This window comes from Chiloscyllium punctatum, chromosome 27, assembly GCF_047496795.1.
Source record: "Chiloscyllium punctatum isolate Juve2018m chromosome 27, sChiPun1.3, whole genome shotgun sequence".
Classification (NCBI taxonomy): Eukaryota; Metazoa; Chordata; class Chondrichthyes; order Orectolobiformes; family Hemiscylliidae; genus Chiloscyllium; species Chiloscyllium punctatum.
Window position 1 is genome coordinate 15,137,458 of NC_092765.1, and position 27,740 is coordinate 15,165,197.

At 42.1% G+C, this 27,740-nt stretch overlaps 1 protein-coding gene across 1 annotated transcript; it reads left to right on the forward strand.

Moving 5' to 3' along the window:
• Positions 1–1,286: 1,286 nt before the first annotated feature.
• On the forward strand, positions 1,287–27,740 carry snrnp40 (small nuclear ribonucleoprotein 40 (U5)). Its single transcript, XM_072548137.1, has 10 exons — positions 1,287–1,474; positions 7,279–7,408; positions 8,775–8,868; positions 9,454–9,619; positions 11,322–11,444; positions 15,905–16,025; positions 17,487–17,569; positions 19,824–19,885; positions 20,679–20,782; positions 27,341–27,740. The coding sequence occupies exons 1-10, from the start codon at positions 1,382–1,384 to the stop codon at positions 27,388–27,390; spliced, it is 1,026 nt and encodes a 341-aa protein (XP_072404238.1). The 5' UTR covers positions 1,287–1,381; the 3' UTR covers positions 27,391–27,740.

The window sequence follows — 27,740 nt, forward strand, 5'->3', positions numbered from 1 at the left end:
TGGAAGTCTGGGAGGGGGGAGTTGAAATGTTCAGCCGCTATGCGGTGGGGTTGATTGGTGTGGGGTCCCCAAAATGTTCTCTAAAGCGCTCGCAAGAAGGCGTCCAGTCTCCCCAATGTAAAGGAGATCGCATCGGGAGCAATGGATACAATAAATGACATGTGGAAGTGCAGGTGAACGCCTCATCTTCCGCTTCAGGGCCTTTCAACCCCACAGCATCAACGTGGACTTCACCAATTTTCTCATTTCCCCTCTCCCTACCTTACTCCAGTTACAACCTTCCAGCTCAGCACTGCCCTCATGACCTGTCCTATCTGTCCATCTTCCTTCCCAACTATCCGCTCCCCTCTCCCCTCCAACCTATCAGCTTTACCCCCACCTATTGCACTCTCAGCTACCTTCTCCTCAGCCCCAGCCCCCTCCCATTTATCTCTCCACCCAAGGCTCCCACCCTCATTCCTGATAACGGGCTGAAAAGTTGACTCTCCTGCTCCTCGGACGCTGACTGTGCTTTTCCAGTACCACTCTAATCCAGTTTCAGTTACGAAAAGAGTTTGGACAAACAGGGTTGTTTTCCTGAGAGCTGAGATGATTGAGAGAGGACATATTGGAGATGTATAAAAATAATGAGGGGCGTGGATAAAGCAGGCAGGAAGAAATTTTTCCCCTTGACGGGGGTCAATGACCAGGGGCATTGATTTAAGATAAGGGCAGAAGGTTTAGAGGAGATGTGAGGAAAATATTTTTCACTCAGAGGGTGATGGGAGTCTGGAACTCACTGCCACTAAGGGTGGGAGAGGCAGAAACCCTCATAACATTTAAAAAGTATTTAAATGTGCACTTGTGATGCCAAGGTATACAAGACATTGAGTGAAGTGCTGGATACTGTGTGACCTGCCGAGTTCCTCCAGCAATTTCTGCTTGTGTTTCAGGCTACAGTATAACTCGTGTCCTCTAACTGCACACCGCACTACATAAATACCGCTTACAAACTAATTCGCACATTAAACTATGGAACATTAATCAGAAAATTCAAAATATTGCCGAGAGAAGAAATGAATAAAACCCACTGCTCAGGGACTCGCCATCTTGGAGATTCGACAGCTGGCCAATCGCGAGGGGCAATACTCAGCGTGGGCTAATTGACATCGACCTACACCAATAGGTTAGTGTATCGTCATCAATCCCGCCTCCTCAGCGATAACTGACACCAAAGCAGCCAATGGGTGAAGTGTGAAGGCGGGCCTACGCCGGGCGGTTGAGCAATGGGGGGCGGCGTTGTTGTGAGGTGAATCCAGTCAGGGACAAGACCCCTGAGGTGAAGGCGCTCGCTCCGGGAGAGGGAACCGGCCGCCGGCAGCTCGGAGACAGCGGCAGGACCATGATCGATCAGAAACGCAAGGCGCAAGAAATGGCGCTGGTTCCGACCAAGCGGCCGAGGAACGAGGTGGTGCCGGGAGTCCCGCAGCAGGCGGTGAGGCCCGGCCTGGAGGGAGGTAGTCAGTCAGTCAGGGCTCCCTGTAACCGGCCTCGGGCCTTTCACTCACCGCGGGGTTCACTCTCACTATCCGCCTGTCGAAGGATCCGTAACGAAAGCGCCCCAGTGACGCCGTCAGCAGGCGACGCGTCAAAAGAGGCCGTTCCGCCCATCCTGTCAGCGCTGGCCCTCTCGAGGAGCCATTCATTCCCGTGCCATTTACCTCAACTTCTCCCCAGAGCCTTGATGTGGGAATTGGTTTAACTCAGTTGCCCGAATTGTTGGGTTACAGAGCTGTGTGTCCTGGGTTCAATTCCCATCACCGGTTTGAGGTGACCATGAATAACTCTCCTTCTCAACCTCTCCCCTCTGGTGGCCCTCAGGTTAAGTCATTACCAGTCCCTTCTCTCTCATAAGAGAGCAACCTCTATGGTCTGGCAAGATTATGGCGACACAACAACAGCCCTAGAGTAGACTGAGGAGTAAACATTAACATCCCTGTTCATCTTTGAAACAATGTGCAGGGGTCTTGTCCTGAGCCGGGGGATGTAGCTTTGGTTTAATATTTTATCTTCACTTCCCAGAGTGGTGTATTATCTCATTTGCCTGTAATAATGACTGAAAATAACTAAACTGTCAGTAGTAAACAAGCTGTCTGTAAATGACACCCAATCAAAGATTTGGTTAGTTGAGTACACTTCTGGTAGATTTGTACCTCTGGGCTAGAAGCTCCAGATTCAGATCCTTCCTGCTCCAAAGGTGTGACGTGTCTGAACAGATTGATTAATATATCTTTAGAAGTACTGTTGGTCTCCCAATAGTCAGCAAGAAATTCAAAAACAAATGTGTAAAGAGATCTCAAACATCTGTAAGAATAATGTTGTAATGGTAGAGGATTTTAACTTGCCAAACATAGCCTGGGACTGAAATAACGTTAAGGACTTCGTTGGAGAGGAATTTATTAAGTGTGTACGAGTAAATTTTCTTATTCTTTTTCTGTGAGGTGAATCCAGTGAGGGACAAGACCCCTGAGGTGGGCAGTATGGTGGCACAGTGGTTAGCACTGCTACCTCTCAGCGCTAGAGACCCGGGTTCAATTCCCGCCTCAGGCGACTGACTGTGTGCAGTTTGCAAGTTCTCCCTGTGTCTGCGTGGGTTTCCTCCGGGTGCTCCGGTTTCCTCCCACAGTCCAAAAATGTGCAGGTCAGGTGAATTGGCCATGCTAAATTGCCCATAGTGTTAGGTAAGGGGTAAATGTAGGGGTATGGGTGGGTTGCGCTGCGGTGGGACGATGTGGACTTGTTGGACTGAAGGCCTGTTCCCACACTGTAATGTAATGTAATCTAATCTAATCTTATTGTGGGCTCAGTGGTAAGGCACCACAGCCTCACAGCACAAGGGACCTGAGCTCAATTCCTGCCTCGGGTGACTGTCTGTATGGAGTTTGCACATTTTCTCTGTGTCTGTGTGGGTTTCCTCTGGGTGCTCTGGTTTCCTCTCACAATCCAACGATGTGCAGGTCAGGTGGATTGGCCATGCTAAATTGCCCATAGTGGTTGGTGCATTAATCAGGGGTAAATATAGGGTTGGGGAAGGGTTCTGGATGGGTTACTCTTTGGAGGGTCGGTGTGGAATTGTTGTGCTGAAGGACAGGTTTCCATACTGTAGGCAATCTAATCTTATTCAATATATGGATGTACCTATTAGAGAAGCTGTAAAACCTGACCTCCTTTTGGGAAGTGAGGCAGGACAAGGGCCATTTTTGCTCTCCTGTCTTCCCCGCTAGCCGAGCCTAGCGGGGAAAAAGACAGTAGAGCAAAAATGGCAGGGGTTTGTGGGTATAATTGAGGACACTGTACAGAGGTTCATCCCCAAGAAAAGAAAGATTATCCGGGGAGGGATTAGACAGCCATGGCTGACAAAGGAAGTCAGGAAATGTATCAAAGAAAAAGAGAGATACTATAAAGTGGCCAAGAGCACTGGGAAATCAGAAGATTGGGAAGGCTACAAAAACAAACAGAGGATAACAAAGAGAGAAATAAGGAAGGAGAGGATCAAGTATGAAGGTAGGCTAGCTAGTAATGTTAGAAATGATAGTAAAAGTTTCTTTCAATACATAAGAACCAAACGACAGGCAAAAGTAGACACTGGGCCTCTTCAAACTGATGCTGGAAGGCTAGTGATGGGAGATAAGGAAATAGCTGGGGAACTTAATAAGAACTTTACGTCAGTCTTCACAGTGGAAGACATGAGTAATATCCCAACAATTAAAGGTAGTCAGGGGCTGAGTTGAGTATGGTTGCCATTACAAAACAGATAGTGCTAGAAAAGCTAAAGGGTCTTAAAGTTGACAAATCCTGGCCCCGATGGGCTACATCCTAGTGTTCTGATGGAGGTGGCTGAGGAACTAGCGGAGATGTTGGTTGAGATCTTTCAAAAGTCACTGGAGTCAGAGAAAGTCCCGGATGATTGGAAGATTGCTGTATTAACCCCCTTGTTCCAGAAAGGATCAAAACAAAAGATGGAAAATTATAGGCCAATTAGCCTAACCTCGGTTGTTGGTAAAATTCTAGAATCCATCATTAAGGATGAGGTTTCTAAATTTTTGGAAGAGCAGGGTCGGATTAGAACAAGTCAACGTGGATTTAGTAAGGGGAGGTCGTGCCTGACAAACCTGTTAGAATTCTTTTGAAGAGGTGACAAGTAGGTTAGACCAGGGAAACCCAGTGGATGTGGTCTATCTAGACTTCCAAAAGGCCTTTGATAAGGTGCCACACGGGAGGCTGCTGAGCAAGGTGAGGGCCCATGGTGTTTGAGGTGACCTACTGGTATGGATTGAGGATTGGCTGTCTTACGGAAGGCAGAGAGTTGGGATAAAAGGTTCTTTTTCGGAATGGCAGCCGGTGACAAGCGGTGTCCCGCAGGATTCAGTGTTGGGGCCGCAGCTGTTCACGTTATATATTAATGATCTGGATGAAGAGACTGGGGGCATTCTAGCGAAGTTTGCCGATGATACAAAGTTAGGTGAACAGGCAGGTAGTACTGAGGAAGTGGGTAGGCTGCAGAAGGATCTAGACATTTTGGGAGAGTGGTCCAGGTAATAGCTGATGAAATTCAATGTGAGCAAATGTGAGGTCTTGCACTTTGGAAAAAAGACTCCAAGCATGGACTACTTTCTAAACGATGAGAAAATTCATAAAGCCAAAGTACAAAGGGACCTGGGAGTGCTAGTCAAGGATTCTCTAAAGGTAAACATGCAGGTTGAATCCGTGATTAAGAAAGCTAATGCAATGTTGTCATTTACCTCAAGAGGGTTGGAATATAAAAGCAGCGATGTGCTATTGAGCCTTTATAAAGCTCTGGTTAGGCCCCATTTGGAGTACTGTGTTCAGTTTTGGGCCCCACACCTCAGGAGGGACATACTGGCACTGGAGAATGTCCAGCGGAGATTCACACAGATGATCCCTGGAATGGCAGATTTAACGTTTGAGGAACGGTTGAGGATCCTGGGATTGTATTCATTGGAGTTTAGAAGGTTAAGGGGAGATCTAATAGAAACTTACAAGATAATACATGGCTTGGAAAGGGTGGACGCTAAGAAATTGTTTCCGTTAGGCGAGGAGACTAGGACCCGTGGGCACAGCCTTAGAATTAGAGGGGGTAAATTCAAAACAGAAATGCAGAGACATTTCTTCAGCCAGAGAGTGGTGGGCCTGTGGAATTCATTGCCGTGGAGGCCGGGGGGGGGGGGGGGGGGTAAATGTCTTCAAGGCAGGGATTGATAAATTCTTGATGTCACAAGGAATTAAGGGCTACGGGGAGAATGCGGGTAAGTGGAGTTGAAATGCCCATCAGCCATGATTAAATGGCGGAGTGGACTCGATGGGCCGAATGGCCTTACTTCCACTCCCGTGTCTTTATGATCTAAGTGGCTCAGGTGTTTGTGGGGAGTATTTTGGGCTAGTGATCATAATGCTTTAGTTTTAAAATAATTATGTAAGAAGATAGACCTGATCTTAAAGTTAAAGTTTTGAATTGAAATAACACCAGTTTTGATGGTATTAGGCAGGAACTTTCAAAAGTTGAATGGGAGAAGCTAGCCACAGGGAACGGCACGTTTGGGAAATGGGAGGCCTTCAAAAATGACATAACAAGAGTTCAGAGACAATATTGCGAAGGGCAAGGCTGGTAGGTGTAGGGAATGCTGGATGACTAGACTTGAGGCCCTGCTTAAGAAAACAAAGGAGGCATACATCAGGTATAGACAGCTGGGAATAGGTGAATTGCTAGGGGAGTGTGAGGGCTTTAGGAGGGAAGCTGGGAATAGGTGAATTACTAGGGGAGTGCGAGGACTATACTTAAGAGGGAAATCTGGAGGGCAAAAAGGAGAAGTGAGAGAGCTTTGGCAAATAGCGTTAAAAAGAATCCAAAGAGATTCTAAAAATAGATTAAGGGCAAAAGAGTAATTAGGGAGAGAATAGGACCCCTTAAAGATCAACGTGGCCATCTATGTGTAGTACCTCAGGAGATTAATGAGATACTAAACAAGTATTTTACATAAATATTTATTGTGGAGAAGAATAGAGAAGAGGTGTTGGATGTCTTAATGTGGCGCCATTATTTAGGAAAGGTGGTAAGGAAAAGCAAGGGAACTATAGAGTAGTGGGTATGACATCAGTAATGGGCAAGTTGTTGGAGAGGATTTTGAGGGATGAGATTTACATGTATTTGGAATGGCAAGTACTAATTAGTGATAGTCAATGCAGCTTTGTGCGTGGGACAACTGTGTCTCACTAACGTAGCTGAGTTTTTTTTTTGAAGTGACAAGAATGATGAAGGCAGAGCAGTAGACACTGCCTATGTGGATTTCAACAAGGTAGATCACATGGAACCCAGAGGGAGCTAGTGAATTGGATACAAAATTGGCTTGAAGGTAGGAGACAGAAGGTGGTGGTGGAGGATTCTTTATCTAATTTGAGGCATGTGACCGGTAATGTGCCAGAAGGAATGGTGCTGGTTCAGCTGCTTTTCGACACTTATGTAAAAGATTTGGATGTGAATGTAGGAGGTATGGTTTGCGAATGCCACCAAAATTGGTGTAGTGGACAGTGAAGAAGGTTATCTCAAAGTACAGCAGGACTTTGACCAGATGGGCTGAGGAGTCAAATGTGGAATTTAGTTTAGATAAATGTGAGATGTTGTATTTTCGTAAGCTGAATCAGTGCAAGACTTATACAGTTAATGGTAGAGCTCTGGGGAGTGATGCCAAACAAAAATAACTTAGGTGCAGATGCATATTTTCTTTGAAAGTGGACTCAAAGGTAGAGAGTGTGGTGAAAAAAGTGTTTGCACGCTTGCCTTCATTGGTCAATGTACTAAGTATAAGAGTTGGGCAGTCATGTTGCAGCTGTACAGGACACTGCTGAGGCCGCTTGTAGAATACTGCATACTTGTCCTAGTGTTACTGATTAGATAACTTTTTTGTATTAGTGCAAGCAGTTTAATTTGGGATGCAAGTCAAACGAATCCTAGTTGAAACTCTATTGTAATGATTGCCGGGGTTCTGCTGGTTAAACTCTGGTTTTGAAATTTGATTAATTAGATTAGTGGGGCATGTGTATTGATTCCAGTTTGCCTGGTGTGTATAGTCATTTAATTTGGGAGTTTGGATATGAGGACCTTTCCAATTTCACATGGTCCATGCAGCCCGTCCAACATGTTGTAGTGTGGGGGGAGGGAAAAGGTGTTTGGACTGCTACCTTGATCAAATTTTCTCATTTATTTTACTGCCAATCATTTAGGGTCCCCCAAGAACATCAAGTCTTCAAGCTCCTATAATGCTTCTAACAGGTCACGAGGGAGAAGTTTACTGCTGTAAGTTCCACCCAAATGGATCAACACTGGCATCTTCCGGATTTGACAGACTCATACGTAAGTGACATATCATTAGGGTATATGCAGAAACTATTTCCCCTGAAGGATTCCATTGAAAGCGGAGATGATCTCAAAATTAGAGCTAACCCATTCAGTAGTGAAAACAAGAAGTGCTTTTTCAATTATTCTGTGAATCTGACCCTCCTCTTTCCCAATTCCCAGTAAAATTTGTGGATGGTGGATCAAATTGAAGTTTCAGGTCCACAACTGTTGAATTTCTGTCATGTAAAGGTATCAAGCAACATTTATCAAAGATAGGTAGTTACGGGCCAACTGGCAGAACAGACTCAAAGGCTTGCTTCCTGTTTCCTTTGTTCCTATAGTACATTGTAGGTCCATGTTCTGTTCATCTCAAGCTGTAAAAATACCCAGCACTTTATTTTTTTCAACTTGGATTGTCTCTGGAGTGAGTACTTTGAGCTCTTGAATGCTTGCCTGAACTGCTTGTCATTCATGATCATTTTGGGTCTAGTTTGATGTGATCGGTTGTGTAGCAAACAAGCATCTTTGCTGGAATACAATTTGTTCTAATGTGAATTTGAATAGCTCTAGTGGCCGTAGGTTGTATTTGTAATGTCCAGTGCTTTGAGTGGAACATTGATTCTGAGCTGGATTGTCAGATATTAAAACAAAATAAAAACTTTAAGGCACTGATCCAGTTTCAGTCACATTTCTGTACTGAAACCAGCTTGAATATTTTTGCAATTTTCCTGACCCACTAGAAATGTGACTGATTAGATGTAAGTATGTTCGGTGTACACTACAAGAACTGCTTACAGTGGGGAATGTTACAAGGATGTACTCAGTTTCGGTATAGAAATGTAATATTCTTGATTTGTTAAAGTGTGTAAAAATGTCAGTTGATACTTTCCCTAATGATTTTCAAAAAGGAAAAAAGCTAACGATTGTTGCTGCAGACAGTTGAAAATAGAAAATAACAGGTTAGCCAATGTCTTAAAACAGCAGAAATGGTGTATCCAGAGTGTAGGCCATTTGTCAAATGTTAATGTATACAGCAAGAAAAAGGACTTTCAGCGCAGTAGATCCATATAAGGTTTTATGTTTCACATGAGGCTTTCAACATGAACTTCCCTTCATAGCAGCTACCTGGCCTACTGCATTACTGGTATTTTTTTTCGGTTTTAATACAGCCATTTGTTAACATTTCTTACCTTGCCTTCTGCCTGTCCCTCCTGTTAGTTCAAAAAAAACTTTGCAAATGAGTCACTACCCGTGAATGAATGTATTTCTAGTATTTTCATGTAAGAGCTTATGAAATTCTGTTATCTTAATCTCCTGAAGTTCTCAAAAGCTGTGTCAGGTTTAAGGTCCTTCATGTTTTTCTGTCTTGCCCTCTCTTTAGTGTTGTGGAATGTGTATGGGGACTGTGATAACTATGCTACATTAAAAGGCCACAGTGGAGCAGTTATGGAATTGCATTATAACACAGATGGCAGGTACTGTATTTTTGTACTTCATAATCAAAATTTAGCTGAATTTTTTTTATTCAAAGGAGGGGTGGGCTGGTCTTCAGCGGATCAGTGTGGACTCAATGGGCCAAATGGGCTACTTCTCCACTGTAGGGATTCTGTGAAATGTATTTCTTTCCTTCCAGAACCTACTGGTCTATAAAACCAAAATTATGCATCACTTAATTGTTCTAATTTATGTCTGCAGCTCCTGAATTTTTTTGAGTATATATCAAACCTGTGCTATTGATTTTCACCTTTGCAAGTCTAAACAAAATGGTTCCCTGGGCACCTTGGGAAGCTTAAGCTATGAGTATTGGCAGTGGCCACTTGTTGATAAACTGTGGCAAATCAAGCAGATGAAAGGAAAGCAACAATAAATAAATTTTATTGAATTAAAATAAACCGAGTTTATAAGCTTTTCTAAAACCACAGAAGTTATACTTTTATCACTGCCCCCATTCCTCACCGCGGTCTATCCCAATTTAAATGCTGGTTTAATGTTTGTAAATTTGAACTACTGTTTTGAAGCTGTCTTGTTTTTGGTTTATTTTTTTTCTGCTTTTTCTTCAGCATGCTTTTTTCAGCATCAACAGATAAAACTGTTGCAGTGTGGGACAGTGAAACAGGTGAAAGAGTCAAGAGGTTGAAAGGGCACACTTCCTTCGTGAATTCATGTTACCCAGCAAGACGAGGACCACAGTTAGTCTGTACAGGAAGTGATGATGGAACAGTAAAGGTGATTGTAATTAATATTAGGGCATATTATGTTTTAATGACAAAGGTTCATGAGGCAAAAACTGAACAGTCAGAAATTCTAAAGCAGAAGCTCGTGGGATGAAATTATCTTGCCAAGGACTGGGGAGATGAATGCACTGTCCTTTCCTAGGGATAAGTGTTTTTCAGGGCGTGGGGCTCTGTCAATAGCTCAGCAAGTTTAACGGGTGAATAGCAGCATCAGACAGACCAGAAATACACCAGGTTTAACATTGGATGTGTGCTGAATCTGCTAATTTGAGCAAGGGCTATAGTTGCTTGATCAGCATTGCAAGGTAAGGAAGTGAAATGTCAGCAGGATTTCTGCTGCTGATTTGCCATTTAGTTGCATGATTTGGCTGGCTGTCACCTTCAACTTAGTGAGAGCTACCCTCTAGCCTCGAACATCAAGAGTTGCCATTTGATTAAAAAGTACAAAAAGGTTGGTAGCAATTGTTCAGCTAAACTCCCAGCAAAGATTAGTGCTTTTAGAAGAGGAGCACACACTTAACAGATTCATTGGTTGGATTGTTTGCATGAGCAATAGAAATAAAACCCAGACTGGTATAAAATCCTATTTAAAAAGATGTGTTGTGTTTTTGGAAGCAGTGTGCAAACTAAATATAGACTAACTGACTGTTCTTTTACATAGAATCATAGAGGTGTACAGCACGGAAACAGGCCCTTCAGTCCAACTTGTCCATGCCGACCAGCTAGCCCAACCTAATCTAGTCCCATTTGCCAGCACTTTGCCCATATCCCTTCAAACCCTTCCTAGTTATATACTCATCCAGATGCCTTTTAAATGTTGCAATTGTACCAGCCTCAACCACTTCTAGCAGCTCATTCCATACACGTGCCACCCTCTGTGTGAAAAAGATGCCCCTTAAGTCTCTTTTATATCTTTCCCCTCTCACCCTAAGCCCATGCCTTCTATTCTGGGCTCCCCCCACCTCAAGGAAAAGACCTTTTTCTGTTTATCCTATCCATGCCCCTCTTGATTTTATAAACCTCTATAAGGTCACCCCTCGGCCTTCAGCACCCCAGGGAAAACAACTCCAGTCTATTCAGCCTCTGCCGATAGCTCAAATCCTCCAACCCTGGCAGCATCCTTGTAAATCTTTTCTGAACCCTTTCAAGTTTCACAACATCTTTCAGTTGGAAGGAGACCAGAATTGCACACAATATTCCAAACGTGGCCTAACAAATGTCCTGCACAGCCGCAACATAATGTCCCAACCCCTGTACTCAATACTCTGACTAATAAAGGAAAGCAAACCTAACGCTGCCTTCACTACTATTTACCAGCAATTACTTTCAAGGAGCTATGAACCTGCACTCCAAGGTCTCTTTGTTTTACAACACTCCCTAGGACCTTACCATTAAGTGTATAAGTCCTTCTAAGATTTGCTTTCCCAAAACGCAGCACCTTGTACTTATCTAAATTAACCTTCATCTGCTACTCCTTAGCCTATTAGCCCATCCGATCAAGACCTTGTAATCAGAGGTAACCTTCTTCACTGTCCACCACACATCTAATTTTGGTGTCATCTGCAAACTTACTAACTATACCTCCTATGTTCACATTCAAATTATTTTATATTAAGATGAAGAGTACATCAATTGTTTTTGTCGCTTGTCTTTATTTTCTTTAATTTATTTCTCCATGTAATTTGGTTCCTTAGCTTTGGGATATTCGGAAGAAAGCTGCTATCCATACATTTCAGAACACATACCAAGTACTTGCTGCAACATTTAATGACACAAGTGATCAGATTATCTCTGGTGGTATTGATAATGACATAAAGGTAAGGTGAGCAGTGTGATTTGTAAGCTACATGATAGTGAACTAATTAACAAGAAAGAAAGGTAGTGCTGAGTTTGGAATCCATTTATATTTATGTCTGCAGTTCTTTTGGTAAAATAACACTTGTTTTTTTCAAAGTTTCTTTCCTTGTTCCTGGGTGAATTTCAGAAAGTAGAGTTGCATTGTGAGTACTGACCTCTCTAGTTCTTGCCCTGGATTTTAGAAGATAAGCTTTAGTTGTATCCTATTCTATACCTTGATCTGGTGGTTCTGAAGGAGGTGATTTGTATCAAGTCAGTTTGTGAGCACTGCTACAATATGTAAAATGCATATATCTATGTTTATGAACCCACAGTAGGTCTCACCTGACATATTAAACCTTTTTGAGAAAATACATATTTTGTTGAACCTTTTCCTCTTACCCTCGTCAGGACAATTCTCAAGAATATCAATTTTGGAGGAAAACAAACATTTTATACCATATGAGTGGTAAGTGCTGATAGGTTGGCAAGTGCCACTGTGTTTGGTAGAGGCATTGCCATCGAGAATGCAGTTTAAACTGGTACATTCTTTATTCTTGAAGGACCTTGGGTTCCTTTACTTAATTTTAAAAAAAAAATAATCACACTGATGACTTTGACCAAACTAACTTCAAGCTGTGGAATCTGGAAATTTACATGCCTCAACATTTCTCTGAAGCCAGCACTTCCTTAGGTGCATCATGTGTTATCAGCATAGTATCTGATGATTTTTATTTAATGTATTCTTTCTTCATGTCCAGCAAAGAATACAATGCAAAGTTAACATTGATTAAAGGTAGATATTGCTGTAAAGTGTAGAGAGATCTTGGGGCCTGCTGTATGAAAGGTAGTTTGGTGTCAGAGTGATTAAAAATGTCAATAACTGTTAAATGCAGAGCATTAAACATATCCTATCTAAAGCTGCTTCCCTGAGATTTGCCTGGAGCAGTATTAATTTTCTGCAATCACAAATTGATCTCAGTGGTTGGAACAGAACATTGCATTTCTCTGATCAATTTGTTCAATTGAAACATGCTGTATGATAGCCTAGGAGATTTTTAAAACACTTTTTGATGGACAGCTACTTCTGAAATGAAGGCGATTCAGTTTGTGGAGCATAACCACTATTCTCCTTCATCCCTTTCCTGGGCACTCTACAACTGAGTGGTGGGTTTATATTTAGTCCAGTGATAAGCTAACGAGCCAGTCTGAAGCTGTCAAGTACAAATGTCTAGTCAGAAGATTCTGTAACAGCCATATGGGAAGTATGCAATTATATTTTGAGTCTTAGTACAGGAAAAATGTTTTCTTTTTGGCATTCATGAAGATAAGTAAAACATAATTAGTTTTGCTTTGGAGGTGCCGGTGTTGGGCTGGGGTGTACAAAGTTAAAGATTACACAACACCAGGTTTATTTGGAAGCATCAGCTTTCAGAGTGCTGCTCCTTCATTAAGTGGTTGTGGAGTATAAGGTCGTAGGACATAGAATTTATAGCTATTTATTTTTGCTTGGTTTCTCCTCCAGATCATTCAAGGAGTAAACCTATAATATGCCTGTGTATCTTTGTAAAATTTAGGGACACTTGTGCAAACTGCACCGAAAGAGAAAATGCTGGAAAATCTCAGCCGGTCTGGCAGCATCTGTAAGGAGAAAAAAGAGCTGATGTTTCGAGTCTAACTGACCCTTTGTCAAAGCTCTTCCAGATTCTCTCTCTCTCTCTTTTGGCTTCAGATTCCCAGCATCCACAGTAATTTGCTTTTATTTTGTACAAACTGCGCATTGTGTGGTATCGTGTGGAGGAGCACATATTATAACTTATAATACACTGAATTTACTTTACAGACGCAAAAAGAATAAATGAACTGGATGTAAGTTTGCTCGCTGAGCTGGAAGGTTCATTTTCAGACATTTTGTCACCATACTAAGTAACATCAGTGAGCCTCTGGATGAAGCACTGGTGGCATCGCCCGCTTCCTATTTGTGTTTAGGTTTCTTTGGTGATGTCATTTCCTATTCTTTGGCTCTGTTCCCATTTACCACCCCCTGAGAAAATGTGTTTGTTGATAGAGTTCTGGTTGGAATGCCATGCTTCTAGGAATTCTTGTGCGTGTCTCTATTTGACTTGACCTAGGATGGATGTGTTGTCCCAGTGAAAGTGGTGTCTTTCCTCATCTGTGTGTAAAGATATTAGTGAGACAGTATTATGTCTTTTTGTGGCTTAGTTGATGTTCATGTATCCTGACGGCTAGTTTTCTGCCTGTTTGTCCAATGCAGTATATGTTACAGTCCTTGCATGGTATTTTGTAAATGACATTAGTTTTGCTTGTATGGTATAGGGTCTTTCAAGTTCATTAGCTGCTGTTTTAGTGGGTTTGTGGGCTACCATAATACCAAGAGGTCTGAGTAGTCTGGCAGTCATTTCTGAGATACCTTTTGATGTAGGGGAGAGTGGCTTAGGGTTTCTGGACATGTTTTGTCTGCTTATTTGGGTTTGTTAGAGTAATAGAGATGTACATGGAAACAGACCCGTCGGTCCAACACGTCCAGGCTGACCAGATATCCCAACCCAATCTAGTCCCACCTGCCATCACCCAGCCCATTTCCCTCCAAACCCTTCCTATTCATATACCCATCCAAATGCCTCTTAAATGTTGTATTTGTACCAGCCTCCACCACATCCTCTGGCTGCTCATTCCATACACGTACCACCCTCTGCATGAAAAAGTAGCCCCTTAGGTCTCTTCTATTTCCTCATTTAGCACTGCTTCTAGGATGTTGATCATCTGACTTTTCCAGTTTATCTGTAGATTAACATCCTCCATGAGTATCACGGTTCCTTTCTGACATTATTGTTTCCTTTTATACTCCCTCCTTGTTGCGGAGCAGTCGGCGGAATGTGTTCATTGGGTACCTGTTCTTTTTGAATACACTATATAGATGATTTTCTTCTGCTCTTCGTAGTTCCTCTGCTACAGTGTGTAGTGGCTCGTTGCAATAATGTTCTAGTGCAGCTTTGTTTGTGGGTGTTGGGATGATTGCTTCTGTAGTTCAATATTTCGTCAGTATGTGGTGTTTTCCTGTGGATACTGGTTTGAGGTTCCCTGTTGGCTGTTTGCTGTACTGCGACATCTAGGAATGGCAGTTTGTTGTTGTTTTCCTCCTCTTTAGTGAATTGTATGCCTGTAGGGATATTATTGGGATCTCCAATTTCAGGGTTCTTAGCAGAGGGAGTTATGCAGAGACTCTAACATAAACAGCTCTGCCAATCATCCAACCCAAACTTTGGGTCTGCTACGTGGATGACACCTTTGTCATCACTAAACAAAATAAATTAGAGGAAACCTTCAAGACCATCAATAATACCTTACTGCCATAAAGTTCACTAAAGAGCAGCAAAACAACAACAAATTGCCATTCCTAGATGTTGCATAGAGCCAATGGGGAACTTAAAACCAGCATCTACAGAAAAGCAACACTTACTGACCAAATACTGAACTACAAAAGCAATCATCCCAACATTCTCAAACAAAGCTGCATTGGAACATTATTTCAATGAGTTACCACACACCAGCACAGAGAAACTATGCAGAGTGGAGGAAAATCACGTTTACGGTGTATTCAAAAAGAACAGGTACCCAATGAACACAGTCCGCCATTTTCCTCAGCAAGAAAACACATCCAGAAACCCTAGCCACTCTCCCCTACATCAAAGACATCTCGGAAATGACTGCCAGACTACTCTGACCTCTTGGCATCATGGTACCCCACAAACCCACCGACACACTAAAACAGCAGCTAATGAACTTGATAGACCCTATACAGACAAAAGCAAAACTAATCTCATTTACAAATACTTTGCAAGAAATGTAACAAACGCTACATTAGACAACAGGCAGATACCTAGCCACCAGGATACATAAACATCAACTAGCCACAAAAAGACATGACCCACTGTCACTAATATCCTTACATACAGATGAGGAAGGACACTACCTTGACTGGGACGACACATCCATTCCAGGACATGCCAAACAGAGACATATATGAGAATTCCTAGAAGCATAGAATTCCAGTTGGATTCTATCAACAAACACATTGACTTGGATTCCATTTACCATCCCCTGAGAAAAAGAACAGAAAATGACATCACCACAGGAAATGATATCACCAACCCAAGGATACCTAAACACACACATAGAAAGCAGGCCATGCCACCAGTGCTTCATCCGGAGGTTCATTGATGTTACTTAGTATGGTGGCGAAACATCTGAAAACGAACTTTCCAGCTCAGCAAGCAAACCTACGAAGATTCACAAAACTCATCAGAGTAAATGAACTTTGTTTTTCCAATTCTAAAATTACCCACAATGTCTGTGCATAAAATATTATTTGTGGGAAAATAACTGAGATTAAAGTTAACTTTTTTTTTACTTGTGTTAGGTTTGGGATCTGCGACAAAACAAGTTAATTTATACTATGCGAGGTCATACAGACTCTGTGACTGGTTTGGCTCTAAGTGGAGATGGCTCTTACCTCCTTTCTAATTCAATGGACAATACAGGTAATAAAAGTGTGATTACTTTCTGTAAAGAAGGTCAGAGGTGGCGATTGTGTTTTTGAAGAGCCTGAAAATAAAATAATTAAACAGGACATGCATGTACTCTTCTGAAACAGTAACCATGTGAAAGCTTGTAGTCTCTATCTGATGGCTATATCCTCTAAATGTCCCAAATTCACTTCATTTCTATTTGATTACCTTTAAGATGCAGTCATTCTTTGTAAGATAAGATTCCTTTCAACCTTCACACAGGCTCCTATAACAGTAAATTACGGAATGCAGCACCAAAAAGGAGCATTCATTTTCTCCATACTTTTGAAGATTTTTGTTTTTGAGTCCATGTAATTCCCTTGTTTTTTCACAATTGAGCTGTTATCACTACCCTTTGAAACAATGTATTTCTGATCATAGCTGGTCAGACTGCTACAGTTCCCTACTGCTGCTTGAATCATCTTTGAAGGCAGATGGACTTGATGCTGCTTCCAGCAAGTACAACAGTGGAATATCAATCAAGACTGCGTGCTTGGATCCTAGGGTAAACTTTCAACCAAGAGCCTTCTGATTTTCAGATGGCAATTTTGCCAATTGGCAGGACTGAGAGCCCTTTTGTTTAGATACTTGAGTGAAGGAACAAACGCACAAAGGCTCCCACATAATGACAACATTTTCTAGGGTTACTTTTTGCAACCAATTGCTGCATCAGCTGAAAGTGAACTCTGCAGACTGGAAATTAAACCTATGACCTTCTTAAACTGTGTGGCTTAGCTACTTACAACATCAAAGAGGTTGTACACCATGCTGTATTTTCACACTTGACACATTCTTATTTTAGTGTTTAGTGTTTGTTTCTTATAAAATTTACCCCACCAATTCAGTCTACCTTCTTTATGAAAGGACTTGTTTTTAGAGTATGTGCATTGATGTCAGTTGCTTTGCAATGTCACTTTTAATTGGTCATTTGTGATGTACGCATTGTGATTTGACTGCTGGAGATTTTGGGGGAAGCAATCTACGCCATTCCTGTCTGGGTCCAGTATCCACTGACTCACTTAGTTGCGTTTAGTAAGTAGTGAAGAGAAGTGGGAACACTATATTGGACTTTTCTTCCGAATGAACGGCTATTAAGGCCAATTATAGCTCCACTAACTATGTCCCAGCTGAGACTAGCTAACCCAGCACAGATCAAAGCTTGTGGTTGAGAACTTTTGAAATCTGTCTGGTTTGCTTCTCATGAATTGAGCTGTTGATTTTAGCTCTTCTCGTTTTTTTTTGTTGAGGTTATTCTGCATTAAGTTGCTTGAGGGGATTATTGTTGCTTGAGTGAATGTTGATGTAAATCACAACAACTGTAGCACATGAGATGATCTCTGCTTAGTATTAGTTTTCTGTTTTGGTTATGAAAACATGTTTCTAAATCAGAAAAAAAGCTTAATTGCTCAAATATTTTTGTGTTTGGATTTACAGTACGTGTCTGGGATATCCGTCCATTTGCTCCAAAAGAGAGATGTGTGAAAATATTCCAGGGTAATGTGCATAATTTTGAAAAGGTAGGTATTATTTTAGTAATACAAAGCTAACGACTGGACTACCACTTAAAAAAAAAAATCTGCTGGTCTCTTGGATGTTCTCCTTGTAAATAAAGATTCCTTATGAGGCAGGAATGCAGTCCGAGGAGCATACAATGGTCATAGTCATAGAGATGTACAGCATGGAAACAGACCCTTCGGTCCAACACATCCATACCGACCAGATATTCCAACCCAATCTAGTCCCACTTGCCAGCACCTGGCCCATATCCCTCCAAATCCTTCCTATTCCTATACCCATCCAAATGCCTCTTAAATGTTGCAATTGTACCAGCCTCCACCACATCCTCTGGCAGCTTATTCCATACACATACCACCCTCTGCGTGAAAAAGTTGCCCCTTAGGTCTCTCTTGTATCTTTCCCCCCTCGCCCTAAACCTATGCCCTCTAGTTCTGGACTCCCCGACCCCAGGGAAAAGACTTTGTCTATTTACCCTATCCATCACCCTCATAATTTTGTAAACCTCTATAAGGTCACCCCTCAGTCTCCGACGCTCCAGGGAAAACAGCCCCAGCCTATTCAGCCTCTCCCTGTTGCTCAGATCCTCCAACATTGGCAACATCCTTGTAAATCTTTTCTGAACCCTTTCAAGTTTCACAACATCTTTCCAATAGGTAGGAGACTAGAATTGCACACAATATTCCAACAGTGGCCGAACCAATGTCCTGTACAGCAAATAAAGGAAAGCATACCAAACGCCGCCTTCACTATCCTATCTACCTGCAACTCCACTTTCAAGGAGTTATGAACCTGCACTCCAAGGTCTCTTTGTTCAGCAACACTCCCTAGGACCTGACCATTAAATGTATAAGTCCTGCTAAGATTTGCTTTCCCAAAATGCAGCACCTTGCATTTATCTGAATTAAACTCCATGTGCCACTTCTCAGCCCATTGGCCCATCTGGTCCAGATTCTCTTGTAATCTGAGGTATCCCTCTTCGCTGTCCACTACACCTCCAATTTTGGTGTCATCTGCAAACTTACTAACTGTACCTCTTATGCTCGCATCCAAATCATTTATGTAAATGACAAAAAGTAGAGGGCCCAGTCCCGATCCTTGTGGCACTCCACTGGTCACAAGCCTCCAGTCTGAAAAACAACCCTCCACCACCACTCTGTCTTCTACCTTTGAGCCAGTTCTGTATCCAAATGGCTAGTTCTCCCTGTATTCCATGAGATCTGTCTTTGCTAACCAGTCTCCCATGGGGAACCTTGTCGAACGCCTTACTGAGGTCCATATAGATCACATCTACTGCTCTGCCCTCATCAATCTTCTTTGTTACTTCTTCAAAAAACTCAATCAAGTTTGTGAGACATGATTTCCCACGCACAAAGCCATGTTGACTATCCATAATCAGTCCTTGCCTTTCCAAATACATGTACATCCTGTCCCCCCGGGTTCCCTCTAACAACGTGCCCACCACCGAGGTCAGGCTCACTGGTCTGTAGTTTCCTAGCATGTCCTTACCACCCTTCTTAAACAGTGGCACCACGTTGCCAACCTTCAGTCTTCCAGCACCTCATCATAGTACTTTGTGTCTTGGGCAACATAAAGTTGAGCTAAATGGTGGGAAAGGGCTTATTACGGTTCTTTTAGAAGAAGAAGAATCCCTACAGTGTGGAAACAGGCAATTTGACCCAACAAGTCCACACCGACCCTCCGAAGAGTAACCCACCCAGACCTGTTTCCCTACCCTATTACTCTGTTTATCCTTGACTAAGCTATACGTCTCTGATCACTATGGGCAATTTAGCATAGCCAATCCACCTAATCTGCACATCTGTGCACTGTGGGAGGAAACCAGAGTAACCGGAAGAAACCCATGCAGACACAGGGAGAATGTTCAAACTCTACACAGTTGCCCAAGGCTGGATTCGAACTCTGGTCACTGGTGCTTTGAGGCAGCAGTGCTAACCACTGAGTCACCATGCTGCCCCTTGTATTTTTTTTTTCTATCAAATAATTAGTTTTAGAAAGTTGAACAAAATTAATTTCTAAGCCACTGATGATGTTAAAGGCAGAAAGCCCTTCATGGAATCTTTCAAATCACTTAATATTGTTTGTTCCAAGTTTAGAGGTTCTTGAATAATTTGGTGTGGGCAGTGTTGTGTTGATTCTGCAGCATTTGAGCCTTTCAATGGGGAGTTGGGAGCCATTGTCACGTTGCCTCAATATTAAAATACTGGTCCCTTGACATTATACAACTTCTTGCAGAACCTCTTGAGATGTTCGTGGTCAATTGATGGAAGCAAAATAGCTGCTGGATCTGCTGACAGGTAAATATTATTTCATAAACACTTTAATACAAAGATGTGATGTTTATAATTAAGCAATGATCATTTTGTATGCTTTTTAAATCTAGTTAGAATGTTGCTGGGCTGAGTGAACTTTGGATCTACATGCTGTGTATCTTTGAACACAGTCTCCGTAGGATACTTTCTGATTTAGAGCATCAAATCCTTATTTCCTGTGGGGAATAGGGACAGACTTCCTGTGAATAACAGAAAACTCAGATTCTACTATTGCATAACTCTCCTCCTGTGAAGGACTGTGTGATCAGACTGAGGAGAGAAAACCATGGGGTCTGGCGCTGACCTCGCAAGTGCACAAATTTGCGAATAACAAATCTGTGAAAGAAACCAAAGTGGGTGTAATTTAGTTGTATTTGAATCCACCACCTTGAATTAAATGTCACAATGCTGAGTTCAGGATATTGTTTAAACGCCAATTCCGTGGAACTTTTAAATTTAACCATTGCAAAATGGTGTTAACTTAATGCCACAACAACTTAACCTGACTTCAGAACTTTTAATAATCTGGGTGCATGTGTTGTGCCAACAATGTACAAGTTCTAAAACTGATAATTTTAAAAAGATAGGAACATGGCAGGCAGTGGGGAATGTAGTCCAAATTTTTGTCAACTTCTATGAATATCACTGGATTGTATTATATTAACAAAGTGCTTTGGAGGTATTACTATGCTAAAGGGACTTTATGTATTCAAATTGTTGAAGTCTATTTGAAAAGACGTAAGTGATCAGCACTGAGAGAACACATCATTTCTTTCAGGTTTGTTTATGTCTGGGATACAACGTCGCGAAGAATCTTGTATAAATTACCAGGGCATGCAGGCTCAGTGAATGAGGTGTCCTTTCATCCAGAAGAACCAATTAGTAAGTGTCTTATTGTGGCTAACAGTTTAGAATCCAGCATAATTATGCAATTTTAACTTAAGAAAAACTGTTTGGAATTGTATAGCTAACTTGAAACTAGTAAAGGGAAGGTTAAGACTTTTTGATGTGTATGTTCACTTCGCTGAGCAAATGAAATACACCCAAAATATTAAACTTTATTTTTTGGCTGAAAAGAAATAGATTAATTTGATTGAATTGTCAGGATCTTTTGCTTTTTGTACATTTCAGTAATATTCTTCATGCACAATAGGACTACCCATGCCCTTTTGGAATACAGAAGGATTAGATTAGATTCCCTACAGTGTGGAAACAGACCCTTCAGCTCAACAAGTCCACACCGACCTTCCAGAGAGCAACCCACCCACCTACATTTACCCCTGACTAACATACCTAACACTATGGGCAATTTAGCATGGCCAATTCACTTTGGACTGTGGGAGGAAACCCATGCAGACACAGGGAGAATGTGCAAACTCCACACAGACAGTCGCCCAAGGGTGGAATCGAACCTGGGACCCTGGTGCTGAGAGGCAGCAGTGCTAACCACTGAGCCACCGTACTGCCCCAGGAAAAAGTGGATCACCTGCACAGGGAAAAACAGGAAATGCAGTAATAGATGGGGACAAGCATTTAGTTGAAGAGCCAAACCTCTAACAATGAGGATAGAGTTAACAATGTGGGAAGATTATAGCAAAATGTACCGGAAGGTGTAGTAGCTGAGTAATAGCTGCTGATAGAGCAGTAGACATTGAGGAAGGAGCAGCTTGTGGCCGATAGTGATGGTTGATGATGTGAGACTCAAACTTTTAATACTTACAGCATATCTCCTATTTTCCTAATATTTTAAAGAAACTCGTACTTGTGGCTCTTCAACGAATAAGGTTTAAAATTACAGCAGTCTTTTTCTAATGTTGAATTTTAAAATGAGTTATGCTGTAATTACAATGTAGCTAATTTACTTGTTGCTTGTACATAATCTCCTTTGCTTTTCATGACATCTTGCTGTGGCTGGCTTTCTGCTTCAGGCAGAATAACAACAGAAATGTCTTCTCTTGAGGATGCTGGCTAACAGCTCAAATCCAAAGAGACTGGAAACCTCTAAATTCCTGGTTGTGCCCATGAGTCATAGAGTCATAGAGATTTACAGCACGGAAACAGACCCTTCAGTCCAACCCGTCCATGCCGACCAGATATCCCAACCCAATCTCGTCCCACCTGCCAGCACCCAGCCCATATCCCTCCAAACCTTTCCTATTTATAGACCCATCCAGATGCCTTTTAAATGTTGCAATTGTACCAGCCTCTACCACACCCTCTGGCAGCTCGTTCCATACACGTACCACCCTCTGCGAAAAAACGTTGCCCCTTGGGTCTCTTTTATATCTTCCCCTCTCACTCTAAACCTATGCCCTCTAGTTCTGCACTCCCTGACCCCAGGGAAAAGACTTTGTCTATTTAGCCTATCCATCACCCTCATAATTTTGTAAACCTCTATTAGGTCACCCCTCAGGCTCCGACACTCCAGGGGAAACAGCCCCAGCCTGTTCAGCCTCTCCCTGTAGCTCAGATCCTCCAATCCTGGCAACATATTTGTAAATCTTTTCTGAACCCTTTCAAGTTTCACAACATCTTTCCAATAGGAAGGAGACCAGAATTGCACGCGATATTCCAACAGTGACCTTACCGATGTCCTGTACAGCTGCAACATGACCTCCCAACTCCTGTATTCCATACTCTGACCAATAAAGGAAAGCATACCATACGCCGCCTTCACTATCCTATCTACCTGCAACTCTCCTTTCAAGGAGCTATGAACCTGCACTCTAAGGTCTCTTTGTTCAGCAACACTCCCTAGGACCTTACCATTAAATGTATAAGTCCTGCTAAGATTTACTTTCCCAAAATACAGCACCACGCATTTATCTGATTTCAACTCCATCTGCCACTTCTCAGCCCATTGGCCCATCTGGTCAAGATTCTCTTGTAATCTGAGGTAACGCTCTTTGCTGTCGACTACACCTCCAATTTTGGTGTCATCTGCAAACTTACTAACTGTACCTCTTATGCTCCCATCTAAATCATTTATGTAAATGACAAAAAGTAGAGGGCCCAGCCCTGATCCTTGTGGCACTCCACTGGTCACAGGCCTCCAGTCTGAAAAACAACCCTCCACCACCACCCTCTGTCTTCTACCCTTGAGCCAGTTCTGTACCCATATGGCTAGTTCTCCCTGTATTCCATGAGATCTAACCTTGCTAACCTGTCTCCCATGGGGAACCTTGTCGAACGCCTTACTGAAGTCCATATAGATCACATCTCCTGCTCTGCCCTCATCAATCTTCTTTGTTACTTCTTCAAAAAACTCAATCAAGTTTGTGAGACATGATTTCCCAAGCACACAGCCATGTTGACTATCAATAATCAGTCCTTGCCTTTCCAAATACATGTACATCCTGTCCCTCAGGATTCCCTCCAACCACTTGCCCACCACCGAGGTCAGGCTTACCGATCTGTAGTGCCCTGGCTTGTCTTTACTGCCCTTCTTAAACAGTGGCACCACATTTGCCAACCTCCAGTCTTCTGGCACCTCACCTGTGACTATCGATGATACAAATATCTCAGCAAGAGGCCCAGCAATCACTTCTCTAGCTTCCCACAGAGTTCTCGGGTACACCTGATCAGAACCTGGGGATTTATCCACTTTTAACCGTTTCAAGACATCCAGCACTTCCTCCTCTGTAATCTGGACATTTTGCGAGATGTCACTATCTATTTTCCTACAGTCTATATCTTCCATATCCTTTTCCACAGTAAATACTGATGCAAAACATTCATTTAGTATCTCCCCCATTTTCTGTGGCTCCACACAAAGGCCACCTTGCTGATCTTTGAGGGGCCCTATTCTCTCCCTAGTTACCTTTTTGTCCTTGATTTATTTGTAAAAACCCTTTGGAATTCTCCTTAATTCTATTTGCCAAAGCTATCTCATGTCCCCGTTTTACCCTCCTGATTTCCCTCTTAAGTATACTCCTACTTTCTTTATACTCTAAGGATTCACTCGATCTACCCTGTCTGTACCTGACATATGCTTCCTTCTTTTTCTTAACCAAATCCTCAATTTCTTTAGTCATCCAGCATTCTCTAAACCTACCAGCCTTCCTTTTCACCCTAACAGGAATATACTTTCTCTGGATTCTTGTTATCTCATTTTTGAAGGCTTCCCATTTTCCAGCCGTCCCTTTACCTGTGAACATCTGCCTCCAATCAGCTTTTGAAAGTTCTTGCCTAATACCGTCAAAATTGGCCTTTCTCCAATTTAGACCTTCAACTTTTAGATCTGGTCTATCCTTTTCCATCAATATTTTAAAATGAATAGAATTATGATCACTGGCCCCAAAGTGCTTCCCCACTGACACCTGTCACCTGTCCTGCCTTATTTCCCAAGAGTAGGTCAACTTTTGTGCCTTCTCTAGTAGGTACATCCACATACCTGAATCAGAAAATTGTCTTGTACACACTTAAGAAATTCCTCTCCATCTAAACCTTTAACACTATGGCAGTCCCAGTCGATGTTTGGAAAGTTAAAATCCCCTACCCTAACTACCCTATTATTCTTACAGATAACTGAGGTTTCCTTCCAAGTTTGTTTCTCAATTTACTTCTGACTATTGGGTGATCTATAATACAATCCCAATAAGGTGATCATCCCTTTCTTATTTCTCAGTTCCACCCAAATAACTTCCCTGGATGTATTTCCCGGAATACCTTCCCTCAGCACAGTTGTAATGCTATCCCTTATCAAAAATGCCACTCCCCCTCCTCCTCTCTTGCCTCCCTTTCTATCCTTCCTGTAGAATTTGTATCCTGGAACATTTCGGCTGCCCGTCCTGCCCATCCCTGAGCTCTGTTTCTGTAATTCCTATGATATCCCAGTCCCATGTTCCTAACTATGTCCTGAGTTCATCTGCCTTCCCTGTTCGGCCCCTTGCATTGAAATAAATGCAGTTTAATTTATTAGTCCTACCTTGCCCCTGCCTGCCCTGACTATTTGACTCACTTCTGTTCTCAGCTGTACCCGTCTCCTATTGATCTCTTTCCTCACTATCTCCCTGGGTGTCCCCCCACCTTACCAGTTTAAATCCTCCCAAGCAGTTCTAGCAAATTTCCCTGTCAGTATATTAGTCCCCTTCCAATTTAGGTACAATCCGTCCTTCTTGTACAGGTCACTTCTACCCTAAAAGAGATTCCAATGATCCAAAAATGTGAATCCTTCTCCCATACACCAGCTCCTCAGCCATGCATTCATCTGCTCTATCCTTCTGTTCCTGCCCTCACTAGCTCGTAGCATTGGGAGTAATCCAGATATTACTACCCTTGAGGACCTCCTTTTTTAAATTTCCGCCTAACTCTCTGTAATCTCCCTTCAGAATCTCAACCTTTTCCCTTCCTATATCATTGGTTTCAATGTGGACAATGACCTCTTGCTGGCCCCTCTCCCTCGTGAGAACATTCTGCACCCTCTTTGATACATCCTTGATCCTGGCACCAGGGAAACAACGCACCATTCTGCTTTTTCTCTGCAGGCCACAGAAACGTCTGTCTGTACCTCTGACTACAGAATCCCCTAACACAATTGATCTCTTGGAAGCCGACGTACCTCTCATTGTATTAGAGCCAGTCTCAATACCAGAAACTTGGCTGTTTTGTGCTATGTTCCCCTGAGAATCCATCACCCCCTACGTTTTCCAAAACAGCATACCTGTTTGAAATGGGTATATCCACAAAAGACTCCTGCCCTAGGTGCCGACCTCTCTTACCCTTCCTGGAGTTAACCCATCTATGTGACTGTATCTGAGACTTCCATCCCCTTCCTATAACTGCCATCCATCACAATGTTGCTGTTGCAAATTCCTCATCGCTTCTATCTGTCTCTCCAACCAATCCACTCGATCTGATAAGATTCGCATCCAACAGCATTTATAGCAGATATAATCCACAGTAACCCTTAAACTCTCTTTAAACTCCCACATCTGACAAGAAGTACATATCACTGCAAAGGCCATTTTTGCTCCTTCACAATGTACAGACCCAGAAAATAACACCATCTTATTCCTCTACAAGCACTGTCCCAGGTTAAATTAATAGCTATGGCTGATATTTTAAGTTTAATCAAGAGACTTCTCTCCAAAAACACATAATCAAGAAATAATCCACTATACTCACTACTGCAGTCTTTCTCTTGGACAGACTTAAAACAACAATTACCTTATCTGATTCTATGCTGTGAAATTCGCCCAACAGTTCCTCCAAGATTAGTTGTGAATTTCACTGTTTGTTAATTTTCCCAGATGCACTCCGATGTCCAGCGATACACAAATTCAAACAGCAAAGGTGGTAACTGTGCTCTCGTGCTCTCTGTCTCTCCTGCATTGTCCTTACCATGTGCTTCCTTTGTCTGCTCTTCAGGGCAAATCTTCAGTGCAGCAGTTGCAAGACCTGACAAGCACTGCATCAGTTCGCATCATGGTTTACCCCACATTGATTTTTTTGGACTCCCTATTTTTTACACTCTCGTGCTCTCTCTCTTTCCCTACCTGCACCATTTCACCACACATTCATCTAGTTTATGTTCACTTAATATAACTCTTCACCTCCAGAGGAGGAGTGTCCTCTGAGCCAGAAGACCAGAGTTCAAGTCTCACCTGCTTTGGAGATGTATTAATAATACTTCTGAACAGATTAAAAGCATCTACAATCACCACTTCTGACTTGAACACATTATCGAGGCTAGTATTTCAGTGCAGTTTTGAGGGAATATTGTGTTGTTGCTGGGCATTCGTTTGTTCATTCTCATCAAATCATGGGTATGGGTATTACATGGCAGTATGCAGACAAACCAGATTCTTCTGGTGTCATGGCTTCTATCATCGATTATCTAGCCACTTGTTACAGCTGGAAACTTTCAGCATTGGTTATGAACTGGTTTGGTAAAATTTTAACATGAGAAATGCTATATAAGTGCATGCTTTTCCTTAGGGATCTTCTCTTTTCATATTTATCATGAGTTGAGTTTGACAAAACTTCAGTTAAAATTCCCAAGTGCTACTGAAGATACTAGTAAACATAGTTGAGATAGCTAACTCACGACACACATTTGTGCTTTTAGAATATTTTATGATGTACTATATCTAGTGAACATGAACAAGTTATCAAATTCGTTGAACAATTAGTTGTTTCAGCTTAGTTTTTGTGTTGTATTTGGCGTTTTGATAGTGGCATCTCTTCACCAGTATTTCTGCTGGAGTCATGAACTTCACTAGTGACTATAAGATTGTTGATAAATGAACTTGGTGCATTAGTCTTCTGGCCTTTTATTGTCTACAATTGTTGCTGTTGTAATTGACAATAAATCAACTGCATTGGATATTTTAGACTAAGGCTGGATAGATGCAGTTTTCTAATTTAACTCTTAACTGCCTGTGGCATGAGGCAAAATTTTTACATTAACTGAAATCTACCTTTTTTTTATTCCAACAGTTCTTTCCGCATCTAGTGACAAAAGACTCTACATCGGAGAGATACAGTAAAAAGGACGAGTTTGTGCAGAGGGATTTGTCGGACATCACCTGGCAGCTACACAGAAAGTGTTCAAATTCCAGACAATAAGTAATACTGGTGGAATGAAAAAAAAATTTGACGGTGCCAACCTGTTTCATGGCTTGGCAAACGAGCTGGGCTGTTTTCCCAGGTCTGGACCAGTTTGTACAGTTCCTGTGGAGAGCAATTTGAATGCAGAACCTGAATCTAGACAGTCTGTAGCTATAAAAACTGGCCTGCATTCAATTTTGTATCGTGGCTGTTTTGTACAGACAGTTTTTTTAATATAATCTGTTTTGTAATATTCAAAAGAAATAAATTCGCGCCACTTTTTGCTACA

Excerpts from the sequence above, each read along its gene's own strand:
- snrnp40 (XM_072548137.1), top strand. The coding sequence starts at position 1,382 with ATGATCGATCAGAAACGCAAGGCGCAAGAAATGGCGCTGGTTCCGACC. Across the intron at positions 9,620-11,321 it reads GTGATGATGGAACAGTAAAG|CTTTGGGATATTCGGAAGAA; the intron begins GTGATTGTAATT and ends TTGGTTCCTTAG. Across the intron at positions 17,570-19,823 it reads ATGTGCATAATTTTGAAAAG|AACCTCTTGAGATGTTCGTG; the intron begins GTAGGTATTATT and ends AACTTCTTGCAG.